We start from the raw sequence: 16,147 nt of genomic DNA, 5'->3' as shown, positions 1-16,147 counted from the left end.
GATCTACGTGTAGAGTGGAATTGCTGGATCATATGGTAGTTCTATATTTAACTTTCTGAGTAACTATAAAACTGTTTTCTAAAGTAGCTACTCATGGCGATATTCAAAGGAACAAGTACCTCACTGCCTTTCTCACTTTTCCATAACAATTACTTATCCTGACCTGATTTTAGCTCAGGTTTTTCTTTTTCCCCAATCTCTAAACTTCTATCCTAAAATTACCTAAGGCCTTTACAGGGCAGCATTGGAATTTCAGGACACTTTGGGGTCAAGAACATTTTAACCATTTTGCCCAATTTCCCATCTCATCTTAACCACGAGTCAGTTACATCTCTTCCGGGTAGCTTATCACTTAGGCAGATAGGTTTATATTACTCCTCTGACTTTCTTATCAATCTGTGTTCTCTCTGAGTCACGGGATCCATCTTTTATGAACATTAGCTTATGGTTGAGTTCAGTATATAAATGTTGGGCAAAGCTAAATCAGAGAGATTTTAGTCAGGTAATGTGACTTTTAGTATTTATAAATTCAGCAAATAGCTATTAAAAACCTACTGTGTGCCAAGCACTGTTGTGGGTCCTAAGGACAAAACAGTGAACAAAAAGTTCTTCCTATTGATTAGTTTGCATTCTGGTGGGGGAGACAAAATAAACAAAGATATAATATCAGGCAGCAATAAGTACTATGAGAAGGGGGTGCTATTTTTAGATTGGATGATCAGAAAGGCTTCTCAGAAGATTAAATGTGTGTGTGTGTGTGTGTGTGTGTGTGTGTGTGTGTGTCAGAATCTTAAATAAAATGAGGGAATGAACCATCCAGATATGTGAGAGAAGAGAGTTCCAAAGAGCGGGAATAGCAATCACAACAGCTTGGAGACAGGAATATTCTTGGTGAGTGTGAGGAACAGCACGAATCTGCTGTGACCCAAGGGCCGTGAGTGAGGGGTTGTGGGGGAAGTGGGGCTGCAGAGGTACTGGGGACTGGACTGCAGTCACGGCAAGGACTTTGGATTTTATTCTATGGGTGATGGACAGTCCTGGAAGTTTAAAAACAGGAGAGAGACAGAATCTGACATGGTTTAAAAAGATAACTCTGTCCCATGTATGAATACAGGGAAATCACTTGGAAAGCAACGGCAGTTGCCAGGCTTGTGGTGATGATAGTAGAAATGAAGGAGGTGAGAAGAGCTCAGATGCTAAATACACTCTGAAGGCAGACCCAACAGGATTTACTGGTTCTCTAATAGAGAATAAAAAGAGGTCAAGGCATTACATATGATGCTCAGTGGATGGCGGTGGCTAAAGGATACACTGACAGAAGGAGAATGGAGTATGGTGGTGCATACATATGATCGAATATTGTGCTGCTACAGAAAGGAACAAAGTTGTGAGGCATGCAACTTTATGAATGAACCTATGGGACACTTTGTTAGGCAAAATAAGCCAGAAACAAAAGAGCAAATACTGTATGGTCTCACTTAGAAAATACTTATAAGAAAATTGGGGCCTAGACTGTAAGCTCTTATAGCAGTCACATTTAGTCTGGAGTGGTAATTGCTATTTCTAGATTTTGAGGGGCTGTGCTATGCATGGTATTCAGAGATAAGAACAAAGTCAATCAGGTCAAGATTAAGGTAACTCAGAAAATAGGGGTAAGGAAGACATTGTACGTATTTTAGAACTTCACCTGTTCCATGAGACCAAAGGAAAAAAGGTTTATTTTATCCAGAACCTAAATTTTCTGTAGCACATAATCTAACTGAACTTGTCTGGATACCTCATTTAAACAACCCAAACACAGGAAGCCCAGAATGGGAATGAAGGCCTATAGTCCTAAATAGTTTAATGTAATACCTGGATACATCCCAGAGTATTTTAAACAGATAATAAAAAATTTGGCAAAATTCCTTGAGGGATGGTAGAAAAAATATGGAACTATTAAATTTTACCAGCGGGGAAACTCCTGATAGTGTCTCAAACATCAGGGACTCCCAAGTCAATAGGCCAAGCCCTTGATCTTGAGGCTTGCTTTTGTGAAGCTTAATTATGTAGTGGAGAAGCTTAACCTACTTATAGGCATGCCTAAGAGTTACTTCTGGAGGACCTCTTTTGTTGCTCAGATGTGGTCTCACTCTCTCTAAGCCCAACTGTGCAAATGAAATCATTGCCCTCCCCTCTACATTGAGCATAACATTCAGGGGTGAAAGTCTCCCTGGTGGTGTGGGAGATGGCTCCCAGGGATGAGCCTGGCCATGGCTCTGTGGGACCCACAATACCATCCTCACCAAAAAGGGAAAAAAGAAGTGTGACAAGTAAGGTATTAGTGGCTGAGAGAGTTCAAATTGAGTCAAGAGGCTACTCTGGAGGCTACTCTTACACAAGCTTTAGCTAGAAATTGTTACCTGTTGTAGTTTTCCAAGCCGCAACCAAAACCATTCCTACCAACCATAAAGAACACCAAGGGCTTTATATGAGATTCTACAAGGGTTTTAAGCACCAGGGTAACTTTCCAGAAACCTACAACCTCCAGATGGGTCCCTGGACCAGATAAGTCCTGAAATGCAGAGAAACCAGCTTCTCCAGAACATCAACTAGTTCCATCCCCCGTCCCATATTATTGACAGCCCCTTCCAACATGAAAAACTTAGAATGGGCACAGCCCAAATAACCCTAAAAAGTAGGAAAACAATCAAAGGGGATGGTGGAGTTATACAGAGAAGGTAGGGTTTTACAAAAAAGTATGGCTGCTGAATCGTTATATTGATATTCTTTTAGTCTCCAGTGTCTTGGAGCAGCTAGTAATAAAAAACTAAAATTGTGGAATTGTAATCCATACCAAACTCTGAAATCTGTTATACAACTGATTGTTGTGGTGTGCTTTGAAATTTATTGCTTTTTTTGTATATATGTTATTTTCTCAAAAAAGAAAAGTTGGTTGTGGTGATAGATGCACAGCTGTATGATGATACTGTGAACCATTGATTGTATACTTTAGATGATTACATGGTATGTGAATATATAATATATATCAATAAAATTGAATTAAAATAAAAAACAAACAAAAAGCATTGAAGGATGATTTGACCTGACAAATTGGTTGAATTGTGATGTTGTTAGCAGGAGGGGTGATGAAATCAAGAGGGTTTACTTTTGGCTAATTTTGAGATGTCCTTTAGACATCCTAGTTCTGATCTCCACTGGCAGTGAGGAGTGTAGCAAAAGGCTTGGGTATGCTTAACTCTGTAAGCATACCAGAAATATGGCAAGCCATACAACTGGATGAGCGAGGATGGGGAAGAAAGGAGGTCTGAGTCCAGAGCCCTGGGACACTCAGATATTTAGAGATCTGGAGGAGGAGCAGGTTCCAGCCAAGCAGACTGAGAAGGGGCAGCCAATGAAATAGAAGAAAAGCCAAGAGAGTGTGATGTCCCAGGTAGCAAGTGAAGAAAGTATTTCAAGGAAGGAGTGATGAACTATGTGAAATGCTATTGAGAAAGCAAATAAGATGAGGATTGAAAATTGACCTGGCATGATGGAATAAACAGTGACCTTGACAAGGATGGTTCCAAAGAGTGGTAGGGAAGAATGTCTGGAGTGAGTCCAGGGAAAATAGGTCAAGAAATGGGGACAGAAAGTAAAAATAGATTTGAAAAAACTTTGCTACAAAAGAAAACAAAGAAATGAGGAGGTATCTCAGGTTGGACGTGGGGTCTGTGGAGGGATTCTTAAGAAGAAGGAATTTACAGCATATTTGTAGGCTGATGGAAATAAGTCAGGAGGAAGCCATTGATGCAGTGGTGGAGGGTGGCAAATGCAGCAGCATTGCCTTGGAATTGATGAGTGTTTCATGAAGGAAGAGGCTGGACTTAAACAGGAGCATAGACCATCCATCCAGGTAGGGGAGTTGATAATGGTGGTGTTAATATGTGGAGGTTCTCTTCTTGTTTTTTTCAGTGGCTGAGAAAGAAAAGAAGAAGGCAGGTTGTGGGTTTGAGGAGAGGAGGTGTCAAATGATCAGCAGGTTTAATCAGTTGTTTAAGCAGTGATATCTTTTGTGTTTCATTTGTTCGCTTTTTAAATTTGTTTTTGCTGCTCTGCTTTTTTTTTTTTTTGCAGAAAAGGACTAATGTAATTTCTCACCTTCAGGATTATTAATTATCTTGGGTTTTTTTGAGATGTAAGATTCCAATGTTTAGATACTAGGTTCATCATTTCCCTTGTTCCACATTCCTCAAACATTTCGGTTTTGTTAATCGTCTGAAATGATGCACCTGTCTCCCTGACCCCATAGGCTTATGAACTCATAATCAGTTTTAGTTGTACTCCATCCTTTATTGTATCTACCCAGTGGTGGTGGGCACCTAATTCCTCGTCAAGGAATTAACAGAGCAGGATTCTAGTCCTGACTCTGTCACTTACTAGTTGATTTTAGAGAAGTCATTGAATTTACCTTTGCTTTAGATGCTTTAACCATAAATCCACATTGATAGAATTCCCTCCTAGATGAAAGAAACCCAGGGTTCTAGCCAGCCTGTATAGCTCTATCTTAAGCAATTTTAAGATTTCCACCGTTTTTTTAAAAAAATATTGACAATTAACTTGGGACCCTCATGGCAGTCATAGACAGCTAAGGACCTGGCAACCCTAGGGAAGGTCCAAGAGGAAGGGGAAGAGCCTTCCAATTTGTCCTTCTCATCCACTGACACGACAAGGTTCTCAAAGTCCCCTTCCATAAGGAACTCTCTTTTCCTCCCTCCACAGGTGGGGGCGGGCTGCACTGCCCAAGGATCCTTTGGATGTTGGGAAGAAATGTGATCCTGCCCCTCACGTATCAAGGAATAAATAAAAGCATGAACAACAGCCTCCACATCCTTGTTACAATGGCAAAATCACCAGTAAGCAGCGTGAAGAAGAAAATAGTGTCTCTTGATCCATCCTCAGAAGGGGGCTCTCCACGCTATGTAGAGAACCGCTATAAATTTCACCTGGAAAACCTGAACCTGGAGATCCTGGAAAGCAGGAAGGAAGATGAGGGCTGGTACTTTATGGCCTTGGAGCAAAATGTTTCAGTCCAGCAATTTTGCCTGCAGCTGCAGCTTTATGGTAATAATGGTGGTTTCCCCAGTCCAAATGGGAGGGCCGCAGTAGTCCCTTGTTCAAGACTTCTTTCTCTCAAAAGCAAAGGGTATTTAGAATTGAAAATAACTTGAGAGATCATTTAATCTAGGGGCATTTAAACTGTGCTTCATGGCAGAAGCTTTAGAGAGTCACCTTTTTTTCTTTCAAATTACACATTGGTGGTAGTTAAGCACTAGCTGACCTCATCCCATTTTCCTAAGGAAAGCAGCTGAGCTGCCTGCAGGCTGGAAGGCCTGGAGCCCCAAGAGTCATGGTTTGCAAGTAAGATTCTATTTGAAATGAGAAAGGTTTTCCTTTTTTTCTCATCTGATTTTTTAAATGTTTGAATGCCAATCAAGCCCAACCTTTCTTTCATAGATGAGGACACTGAAGTCCAGAGAAAAGTGGTTTGCACACACTTACTCTCGTTATCGAGAACTGAAATTCAGCCCTCTTACCACTTGCCAAGCCCTGTGCCCTGGCATAGAATCTCATTTACTTGGTGGAAGAAGTGCCTTGTTCTCATTTAAGCAAGTCTCTGGTTATAAAATCGCTTAGTTGCAGAACTTAACTGGAACTCAGGTCCAGTTGATTCCAAGGCCAGGGCTTTCAATCTTTAATTGTCACCCCCTCTTGGCTGACTCAGGGTTTGTGGCTTTTAGGCCCCCAAAGTCTCTTGACTTCCCAGGAATCCTGACAGACACACTGGGACTTTCCTGCTTCCTCAAAGTGACTTCCTTATCTCTAGGGATGGGGCAGGGAGCCCCACCCACCTAGCATAGCTTTAAAGTCCTCAGGTATCTAGAGAAGAAACAGCAATACCCTCCTCCCTTCCTAACTCCCACTTCTCCATCCCCACAGCAATCATTCCTTTCTTGGAAACAGGGTATGAAGAATATCCACAGCCCTTCGCCAGGTGCCAGGGAGTTCTGGTCACTGCAGTAGTGACCTCGGGGCAAGGCCAGCGTGACCATGGCAGTTTTCAGAACAGTGCAGATATCATGCATTCTGTCCTTTTGTTCACTGCCTTTGTCATATATTTGAGCAAATTCTTCACTTGAAAAATACAGTCTTCATAACCGTGACTTTCTTCTCAAGTCAAGAGGCTGGATTTTGCAGTTAGGGAGACCTAGGTTCAATCTCAGTTTGGTCACTTAGAGGCTGTGTGACATTGTGGAACACACTGTACCTCCCTGTGACTCAGTTTTCTCTCTATATAAAATGAGAATAATTCTAACAACCTGAAAGTGTTCAGAAGGTTAAAGAAGATGATGACTGTGAAACCCTAACACTATTCTAGAGTAATTGCTAAATAAACATGGCATTCCCTTTTACCTTGCCTAGCCCATAGGTTAGAGTGGTATATGGTGTTGGAACTGATGGGATATGATAAAGAGCTATCCCTAACGCAGACATGCTAAAGCACTTGCCCTACACACACACACACGCATGCATGCACACACGCACAATATAGATGAGATCCCCCTACTAAAAAGTCATTCTTTTAAGTCTAGGAGACTAGTAGACTTAACCAATAATTATTCAGATCTATAGGGGATTAGTTGACAGCAAATTCCACTGAAAAAATATATAAGAGAGCAGCCCAAATTTGGGACATCAGAACAAGAGAAGGCCCAATAATACGGTTAGGAAGAGACTAAAAAACCCACAAATTCTCCTTCTTCTTTAATTTATCCTGAGGTGGCCCTGGAAAAGAGTGTATGGGAGAGCAAGGATGGTGAAGCAATAGGTCACCACTAGAAATAAATGATACTGAAGCCACTTCTTTGAGGGAAAAATGGCCTTTTGGTTGCATTTCCTTCTAACATAAAGGCCAAGCCAGAATTCCAGGGGGTTCATTTCAGTGATGGCTCCCTTCCTCTCCTCCTGACAGAGCAGGTCTCCGCTCCGGAAATTCAGGTGGTGAACAGAACCCAGGAGAATGGGATGTGCAGCTTGGTGCTGGCCTGTACGGTAGAGAAGGGGGACCATGTGGAATACAGCTGGAGTGTGGTGCCAAGCACCCAGCCACCGAGCCCAGCTAATGGCTCCCACCTCCTGCACCTCACCCTCGGCCCTCAGCATGCTGGCGATGTCTACATCTGCACCGTGAGCAACCCCATCAGCAACCACTCCCACACCTTCAGCCCATGGTCCAGATGCCAGCAAGATTCCCCGGGTGAGTGCCTTGTTGGTGGCTCATGCACCACACGATGGAGAGGGGCTTAGTTGCCACCTGGACTGGTTGTTTGGCTTCCACAGCTGTGATCTTCTTCTCAGTGACAATACTTTACATTTTCTTTATGGTTTGGAGAAGCCTTCCACATGTAGTCAGTGAGGGAGCTCTCCTTTCATGGGCGGTCACTGAGGCAGCTCTCCTCATAACTACTGTGGTGCCTTCAGTATACCCCATTCACAGTTGAGGAAACTAACAGGATGTGGTGGAGCCAAACCCAGAACTCAGGTCTCCAAGTTGTGATCCTTCCTCTCCCCTCCTGCCCTGCTCCAGCCTGGAGGTGTGGCTGGGAGGGGAAGTGCAGGTAGCAGGCCCTGATTCCCAAGCCCATCGATAGTGGGACAGTTCCGAAGCATCCATAAGGGTTTATTGGTCACATATGCTATAAGAAGTTGGGAATAGACATGACACATGATCTCTGCTCTCTAACAATGCATTGTAAAGGTAAGATAAGAAATATTTGATCGGTAATGAAAATCAGAATGTAATGAAGGCTCCATTTTATGGAATGGACTCAGAGGAGTGGGTAATCTAAGAGAGCCAGAGGAGCCAGAGGAGCGAGAGAAAGGTGGGACTAGCACCTGGACTGTAAATTTAGGGGAATCATGATAAATCAAGTAGCACTTCATCATTGGCAAAGCACTTTCAATTGTACAATCTCTTTTGATCTTCATAATAACTTTGCTAGGAAGGTGTTATCATCATTCTTGTTCCACAGACAAGGAATTTCAAATTCATGGCAAGGAAACTGAAATTCACAGCATTTAAGGACCTCCTCAGATTTCTTCAGCTTATAATTAGTGGAGTTACTACCTAAACCTAGATCAGCTGACAGTTTAACTCTGGAAAGAAAAGCATCATAATTCCATTATCAAAAGGAAGAGACAGCCGGTTAAGAAAGCTGGTCTAACCATTTGAAGTTGGAAATAGGATAGACCACTGACACTTTCCACCCACAGATCTTGTGTCTCTGCCTCAGGAAGGCTCAGGGGCAGAAGGAACAGGGTCCTGGACCTACAAGGCACTGCTTAAGCCCTGCTGGTCTCATCTCCCCATTTACTGGGGGACATGGAGTCATTGCAAGGAGACTCCTGCCCACAGTTAACTCCCAGATGACCAGAGATGTGGGGATGAGGGAATCCGAACAGGCCAGATCTCCAGCATGGCACATTCTCTAGGCATAGAGGAGTCCCCATCCCCATCCCCTACCACCAAGCATTCCCAGTTGACTAGCTGGGAAAGTCCCACCTGGCCTGCAGTCTGCACTTGAGGGGTCTTTGGTAACCGTGACCTCCTGTGTTGCCTCTCTCAGCCATTTCATGGCTAGAGTCAACCAACTGTTTACCTTCTAAATATGTCTTGCTGCTTTCCCATCTTCCATACTGTGGTAGTTAGATTCAGTTGTCAACTTGGCCAGGTGAAAGCACCTAGTTCTGTTGCTGTGGACATGAGCCAATGGTAGGTGAATCTCATCTGTTGCTAATTACATCCGCAGTCGGCTAGGAGGCGTGTCTGCTGCAATGAGTGACGTTTAACTTAATTGGCTTGTGCTTAAATGAGAGAGGGCAATGTAGCACAGTATAGCAGCTCAGCATTCCTCATCTCAGCACTCGCAGCTCAGCCCAGGCCTTTGGAAATGCAGAAAGAAGTCACCCCGGGGAAAGTTGTTGGAACCCAGGGGCCTGGAGAGAAGACCAGCAGAGACCATCCTGTGCCTTCCACGTAAGAAAAGAGCCTCAGTGGAAAGTTAGCTGCCTTTCCTCTGAAGAACCAACAAAATAAATCCCCTTTTATTAAAAGCCAATCCGTCTCTGATGTGTTGCATCCCAGCAGCTAGCAAACTAGAACACATACAAACCACATTCAGAGGCTCTCCCCATATCAGACCTCTCTTCCTATCTCCACTCATTCAGGACGTGCTGGCAGGTCCAAGAAGTCAGTGTTGCATAGTTTATAGAACGTAGCAGAGATCCTAGATCCATGCTGCCACTTTTACTAACATGGATGCATCACTTAGCCTCTCTGAGACATAGATGCTTCATCTATAAATAACAACAGCTGGCAGGTCTTAATTGTTTACTATGTGCTAGTTATGTGTCATATCATTTAATTCTCACATAATCATGTAACATTAAGAGTACTAGTATCCCCACTTTACAGATGAGGAAACAAAGGTATAAAAAGGGTAAGTAAGGTCACATACAGAACCCAGCTGGGTTGTCTAATCCTGGAAATCTCATAGGTATTAGTGGAAGAGATAATACAGTTAAAATGCCTTGTCAACTGCAATAAAAATAATGTACTTTTTTTTTTTTTCCATTAGGCTAAGGTAGCAGTAGCTCTTGCCCTAAAACAGCTCTCTCTGGTTATAGCAGTTCTGTTGGAGTAAATATAAGACAGCAAATGCTTTCTCCAGGCCTATCCCTTAAAAAGGAGAGAACACTCTTCATGCTACTCAGTGAAGTTTAAAAAGAACTTAATTTGTGCATACCAAATTCCTGGCAGGCCATGAAGTTTACACTAGGGACATCCAGCTTTAAGGACAATCTGAGCAGATGTGACAAGACACTCTTACCTATTTAACTGACTTTGAGGACCAAGTATATACCAATGTCAGCCAGCATTAACTGAATATGAAGCAAGCCCTTGGGGGGTGTGGACGGACAAGAAGTGAAAACATGGTGTCATGGAAAGACCACATGAGTTTGAGTCTGGATCTCACTCAGTATAGACATCAAGAGAACTACCCCACATAGGGTAGCTGTTTCACTCTCGAGCCTCTGTTTCTTTATCAGGAAAGCGAAAAGGTTAGACTAGTGAAGTTCCTTCTAGAGTCCTTCTATGATTCAGTTTGTATGTACATTAATGAGAACTGCTCTTAAAGGATTGCTGTATAGAGATCTCTTACCTTGCTTTCAGAGACAGGGACCATAGGGTATCAGAACTAGATCACACAACTGGTTTGCAGTGTGTTCATCCCAGAGCATCAGGTTGCCTAAATATTGAAAACAGAGTTTGAATTAGTACACTCATTTATTTTTTTTAATAATTTTTTTTAAATACCAAAAGAAAAAAAAACGCAAACATTCTTAACTTTTGATCATTCTGTTCTACGTATAAATCAGTAATTCACAATATCATCACATAGTTACATACTCATCATCATAATCATTTCTTGGAACATTTGCATCTATTCAGAAAAAGAAATAAAAAGAAAACAGAAAACAATTCAAACACGCCATACGCCTTACCCCTCCCTCTCATTGGTCACTAGCATTTCAATCTAAATTTATTTAAACATTTGTTCCCCCATTATTTATTTTTATTCCATATGTTTTACTTGTCTGTTGATAAGGTAGATAAAAGGAGCATCAGACACAAGGTTTTCACAATCACACAGTCACATTGTGAAAGCTATATCATTATACAATGATCTTCAGGAAACATGGCTACTGGAACACAGCTCTACATTTTCAGGCAGTTCCCTCCAGCCTGTTCATTACATCTTGACTAGTAAGCACTCACTTATTCTTGTTTGCAAATGAATGCTACTAATTATCAAATTACTGTGTTTAATTCAACAAAACATTTATTGAGGCTCTGCTGTGTTCCGACATTGTGCTAGGTATTGAGTAGACAAAGAGAAAAAGACATGAACTTTGCCCTTCATGAGGGAGATAGTTCTATAAATAAATAAGAAGTGTAATAGGTGTGAAACAGAAATATGTACTAGGTAAGGAAGAGGAGAGAATGAGGAGAGAATGTTTAACACTTGGGGATCAGAGCAAGCATCACAGAGGATGTGACATAATAATATCATGTCAAACATATCATGTTTGAAGAATAAATAGAAATTCCCTCTAGAGATAAAAGGAAGACATTCCAGGCAGGGGGGAAAGCAGACACAGCTGGGTCTTGTCCTGTGTTATCCTGTAGGTGATGGGAGCTAATAAAGAGTCTTCCACAGAAGAGTAATGTGATCGGTTTTGCATTTCAGAGAGAAAACTCAGTGCTGTGGAGAATAGGCTGGGACAGGGAAAAGCAAAAAAGAACTAGTTTTGGAGAGGCCATTATTGCAGTAATCCATCAAGATGTGATGAGGCCTGAATGAAAGCAGAGACCATTAGTTTAACAAAGACTTTCTTTCATCGGGCACACAAAGGGAAACCCCCACCTTGGGATGAAAGGGTGGGGACTTGAGGGTTTATTAGAGGTCACCTCACCATCTATAATCAGGGAAGTAACCTTCAGATTCAGATTCTTTTTTACTTTTATTAATGAAATCTCACTGTGCTTAGTGATGTAAGGAGATCAAATGAAATGTGCTATCAGCAATGCCTCTTAACAGGATTTACGTAAAGTAAACCACCCAAGAATACATTTGCTCTTTATTTCTTTTTTAAATGACTTTTGTTTAGGCTCTTGGTCTTATCCAACTGACATTTTGGTATTTTACAGTCAGAAACACTTTGACGTCTACTGTAATGAAGCATCTTTACTACAGAGTCCAAATCCTAGAGTTTCCAATCTAGCAAACAAGATTCTTTTTTAACAAGAATGGTAGAAGGATGAATGCTGGGCACCTCTCATTGGCCAGGCCACACCTGCTATAAGGGAAACCAAGGAGTATAGTCGTTAGCTGGGCAGCCATTTGTCTGGAATGACAAACTTGAATGACTGCAAAAAAATGGGAGAAAAGGTGTTGGGGGCACAACTAGCGGTCTCTGCAACACCAAGGGTTTTGTTATCACAGGATTAACAGAAGGTTGTGCAGCCACAGCCTCATGCTAAGGAACTGGGTTTTCTGGGAATTTACCTCCTAGGAGCTCGTCAACCCTAAGGGCCACTTTTGGCCCTACTCTCAGAGCTATTGAGATAAGCTGAGAATTTTCCAAATCGTCAACTGCCTGGTAGAAAGAGGCAGAGACAAGGGATTTTTCTGGAAGCTGTGAACTCTGTAGACATTTTTACAAAAAATTGGCTGGTCCCAGATCTTAAATTAGTATATGGTTTGTGAGCATCCTCCCCCCACCCCAATTTTGAGTGGAAACCATCACCAACAAGAAAGTATCTCTTGAAGATGGTTGGCTTTTTCAAGTAGATGTGTGCCTTCCCCCTGGCAGCTTTGCCACATGAAAGGCAGGAAAGAGATCCGGTGCTCTCAGACGGTTACATTAGCCTCTCAGTATCTCCTGGGGTGAATGACATTTGGTTCTCGGACTCTTTTATTGTTTTCTTTATCTTTAAAGATCTAGGTTTGGGGACTTGAGAGAGGCTTTTGCGTTTCTGTGGTAACAGACTTCACCAAGACAACAAAAACTCCAGCATTTTCTTTGGAGGCATGGCTACTGCCAAGTTGCCACGTTTAAGCCACAGGCAGTATAATAGAGCACCCCAGGGTAGAGACTCATGCAAAATACTCCTCACAAATGGCACAGAAGTCCTCAATCAGCCCGCTGCAGCTACTTTTAAGAGGACCAGGGGAAATAAAGTTCCAAACTTCCAGTACATTTGGATAAGGTCTTCTTGTGAATGAGGGAGAATGGGGCCTATGCTCTTATTTCTCAGTGTCACCACTCCAAGAGGTGCTACATGACTGAGCAAAAAGAGGGAGATCTGGAGTTTCCACCAGACGAAGGGGGATTGAAATGGGAGCATAGATGAAGTATTGAAAGCACAGATGCATGGCTTCCGCTTTGTTCCATTTTGTTATTCTAAAACACATATAAAGTAGGTCATTGCTCTTTTTCTTCTGCTTCTGCCTTGGGCCATTCAGAAGGTGGCTCTCCTTCTGGGATCTTATGTTGGGCACTTTGATGATTCTTAATGAAAGGGTACAGGACCGTTTTCTTCCACCTTCATTCCCTATGGCCTCTAACTTAATTTAGTTCATTGAGTTTATTTTCAGTGCTCCCCGGCCCTGTTTTTTATGAGGTGGATGAAGGGTGCAAATAAAGCATAAGACTTACCTTTAAGGAATTTACAATCTAGGTTGGACTTCTGTACGCTACTAGGTGGAAAACTATTTATTACATTAAATAAACTGCTACTAGAATTTCTCTTTGGATGGGGAGAATTATTTGTTTAGGATAGTTCCTTAATAAATGCTAGAGGGCAGAAAGAGAAGCCACCAAGGAATCTGGGTGTGGGTTGAAGGACTTAATATGATAAAGAGGGAAGATGTTACTTGTGCAGAAATGGGAAGAGAAAGACAGGGTGTGAGCCTGCCAGATGGTGGAAAGCTTCCTGATACAATAGAATCCACTCCACGTGACTCTTCAAATCTGCAGTAGAACTGTGCATACAAGACAGCACAGAGTAGAGCAGGTGGATCTGCAGGAGCAAAGACTTAGAAACCACCAGGAAATTATTTCCAAAACTTATAGACATCATGAGCAGCCTGACCCCAATAAGCTGTAAAAGTAGCATGTCCATGGTTCTCCAAATTCCTGACGGCCATAAAGCCTGTGATGTTTAGTTTCCATATAAATATTGTAATTAGAAAATAGCATCAAATAGATTAGGACCAAGTGCAAAAAACCTTGGACCTGTATACAGGTAGGGAAACTAAGTCAGAAGTAAAAGAGAGGATGGGGCTGAAGCCCTCTCAACATCAGTGAAGGGATTCTCTGGAGCTTGAGATCAAATGCATCTCCTTGTTCTTTCAATCAACAAGGGGCTATTATGTGCCAAATACTGAGAACTGAAATCTTTTGATTGCATAAGAGATGGCCTCTGGCCTCTAAGAAGCAAGTAGGGGAACTGAGGCCAGAGGAAGGAGTTGACATTTATTGACCAAATGCAGGATACTAGGCACTGCCTCTCTGGGTGGTTTACCTACATTATCTCATTGGTTCATCAGAACAGTTCTGTGATGTAGATATTGTTATGCTCATTTTGTAGATAAGAAACTTAGGCCCCAGAGGGTATAAGTAACCAGTCTGAAGCCACAGAGCTATCAAATGGTAAACATAGAATTTGAATCCATCAATCTGGCTCCAAATGCCATCACTGAAAGTGGTCTCCATGGCAAAGATAATATTCGAAAAACTCAGTTTCTAAGATACATGACACAAAACACAAGAGTCCAATGGAGAAGGAAGAGTAGAAGCTGGAGTGGTCAGGAAAGGTGATCAGAGGAAGAAAGATTGGCCTGGATTTCCAGACTGGGCAGGCCTGGGTGGACAGATGAGGGTGGAGTGGGAAGGAGAGTAGAAGAGTATGGGGGTGGCCCATGGGGGTAGAAATGGGCCCATGTTGGATGGAGGATGGTGAAGGGTGGATTGAAAGCTCAGGGGGCTTTGACTCAAGTGGCATCACAGCCAGCCACTGCTTTGCATCCCAAAAGTCTTAAACACGAATTGGAAAGTCTGCAGTCCTGGCTGTTATCCCAGCTCCTCCAGGGGCATTCTCTGTGACCACAGGTATGCTTCACCTCTCTGAGTCTCAGTTTCCTCAACACAAAATAAATGAGTTGGGGGCAGATGAGTACTACAAATTAAGATAAAGAAGTCCATGATTCTGTAACTTAAGTATTCTTCCAATAGATTTGTATTAATCCATATCCAAAGACTAAGAGGAAATGTAAGATTTATGAAATATCTTTTAGGACAGTGGCCAGGTTGCCTCCTTAGGTCAGGCTGGAGGAGAAGCAGGTCCTTCACGTCGTGGGACGAGGCTAGCAGATTACCTCCATTCTCCCAAGGGCCTGGGAAAGAAAGAGGGGGCAGGTGTCATTCTGAGCCTCAGTAATGTGCCCCAGTCGTTAGTTTATGTAAGAAGGTGGGTGGCAGAGCTGTCAGCCACAGGTAGGAAGGAGAGGTAGGAGGCTGGCTTTGCAGGCACTGCCAATGCCGCTTTGTCATGGGTTATTTTCCAGTTTAAAGTCACCACCTTGTTTGTTGGTTTTACTTTTTCCTCTTAAATGAAATTTGAGAGAAATAATGCCTTTTAAAGCGATGTAAATTGTTGGAGTGTTTGTTCTTAAATTAGCTGTTAGTTTAGAAGGCCCCAAAATACCTAACATGAAAGAAGAGAGAGGAAATAGTCTCAAAATAGTAAGTGTTGCTACAACCAGTTGCTGGATTAGGTCCATGGACTCATGAAACATGGATCTTAGGCTGCTGACTCTGCCTGTCATCCCAGGATTTGGGAGGTTTCTTCTTAGGTTCCTGGTGTTGGCAATCTAAGCCCTAAATCAATCTTTTACTTTCTCTCAAACAGACACACATATATCTTGTACAGAGGGTTCTCTGTGACCCTAAACCATTCAGAGGGGCCATTCAAAATGAAACTGCTCCTCTAGCTTTAGGAGTGATCAAATTTCATGGTTTACACAAATTCAGGAGTCTTACAGCACTCTCTGCTTTCTTACTAGCTTTTTGACCAGATTATATGATTGTCTGGTGAAGTTGGTATCTGGCAGGATTAGAACACTTAATCTTGAGAAGAGAATCTTTAATCAATAGTCATCCAGCAAGTCAGTTCAGTAAGATTCTTTGGGATGACTGATGTGTGAAAGGCCTAGGAAGGAAAAGATAGTCTTTTCAGACCCAGAAGCAACTTCTGGCTAGCTGTCAGGCTGAAAGTCCACTTGGATCTTGGTGAAGATCTGTATCTGTAAACATCTGAATTATGTCTGCAAGCATTTTATTCCTTTGTAACCCACATATTCTTTCCTTTCCTCTTTTCAGTATATGCATTGCAGTTTCAAAAACAAGCAAGCTGGGGAATATGTTAATTTGTTGCTTTCAACAGTGACATAAGAATAATATGACAGTTTGAAATTCACAA

The 16,147-nt window shown here is 42.2% G+C and overlaps 1 protein-coding gene across 4 annotated transcripts in view; it reads left to right on the top strand.

Annotated features, from left to right (window-relative positions):
* The window catches only part of SLAMF1 (signaling lymphocytic activation molecule family member 1), a 46,374-nt gene that overhangs the window by 11,147 nt on the left and 19,080 nt on the right, over nt 1-16,147 (top strand). For all 4 annotated transcript variants that reach the window (XR_013174024.1, XM_077156633.1, XM_077156634.1 and 1 more), the window contains 2 exons: nt 4,762-5,103; nt 7,013-7,297. Coding sequence is in view for 3 of the 4 variants with exons in the window: in XM_077156632.1 (XP_077012747.1) it covers nt 4,762-5,103; nt 7,013-7,297 (627 nt within the window). In the remaining variant the exon portion in view is untranslated. The remainder of the gene's footprint in view (nt 1-4,761; nt 5,104-7,012; nt 7,298-16,147) is intronic.

This window comes from Tamandua tetradactyla, chromosome 4 (genome assembly GCF_023851605.1).
Source record: "Tamandua tetradactyla isolate mTamTet1 chromosome 4, mTamTet1.pri, whole genome shotgun sequence".
In the NCBI taxonomy this organism is placed as follows: domain Eukaryota; kingdom Metazoa; phylum Chordata; class Mammalia; order Pilosa; family Myrmecophagidae; genus Tamandua; species Tamandua tetradactyla.
This window is presented reverse-complemented; position numbering and strand designations above follow the sequence as displayed.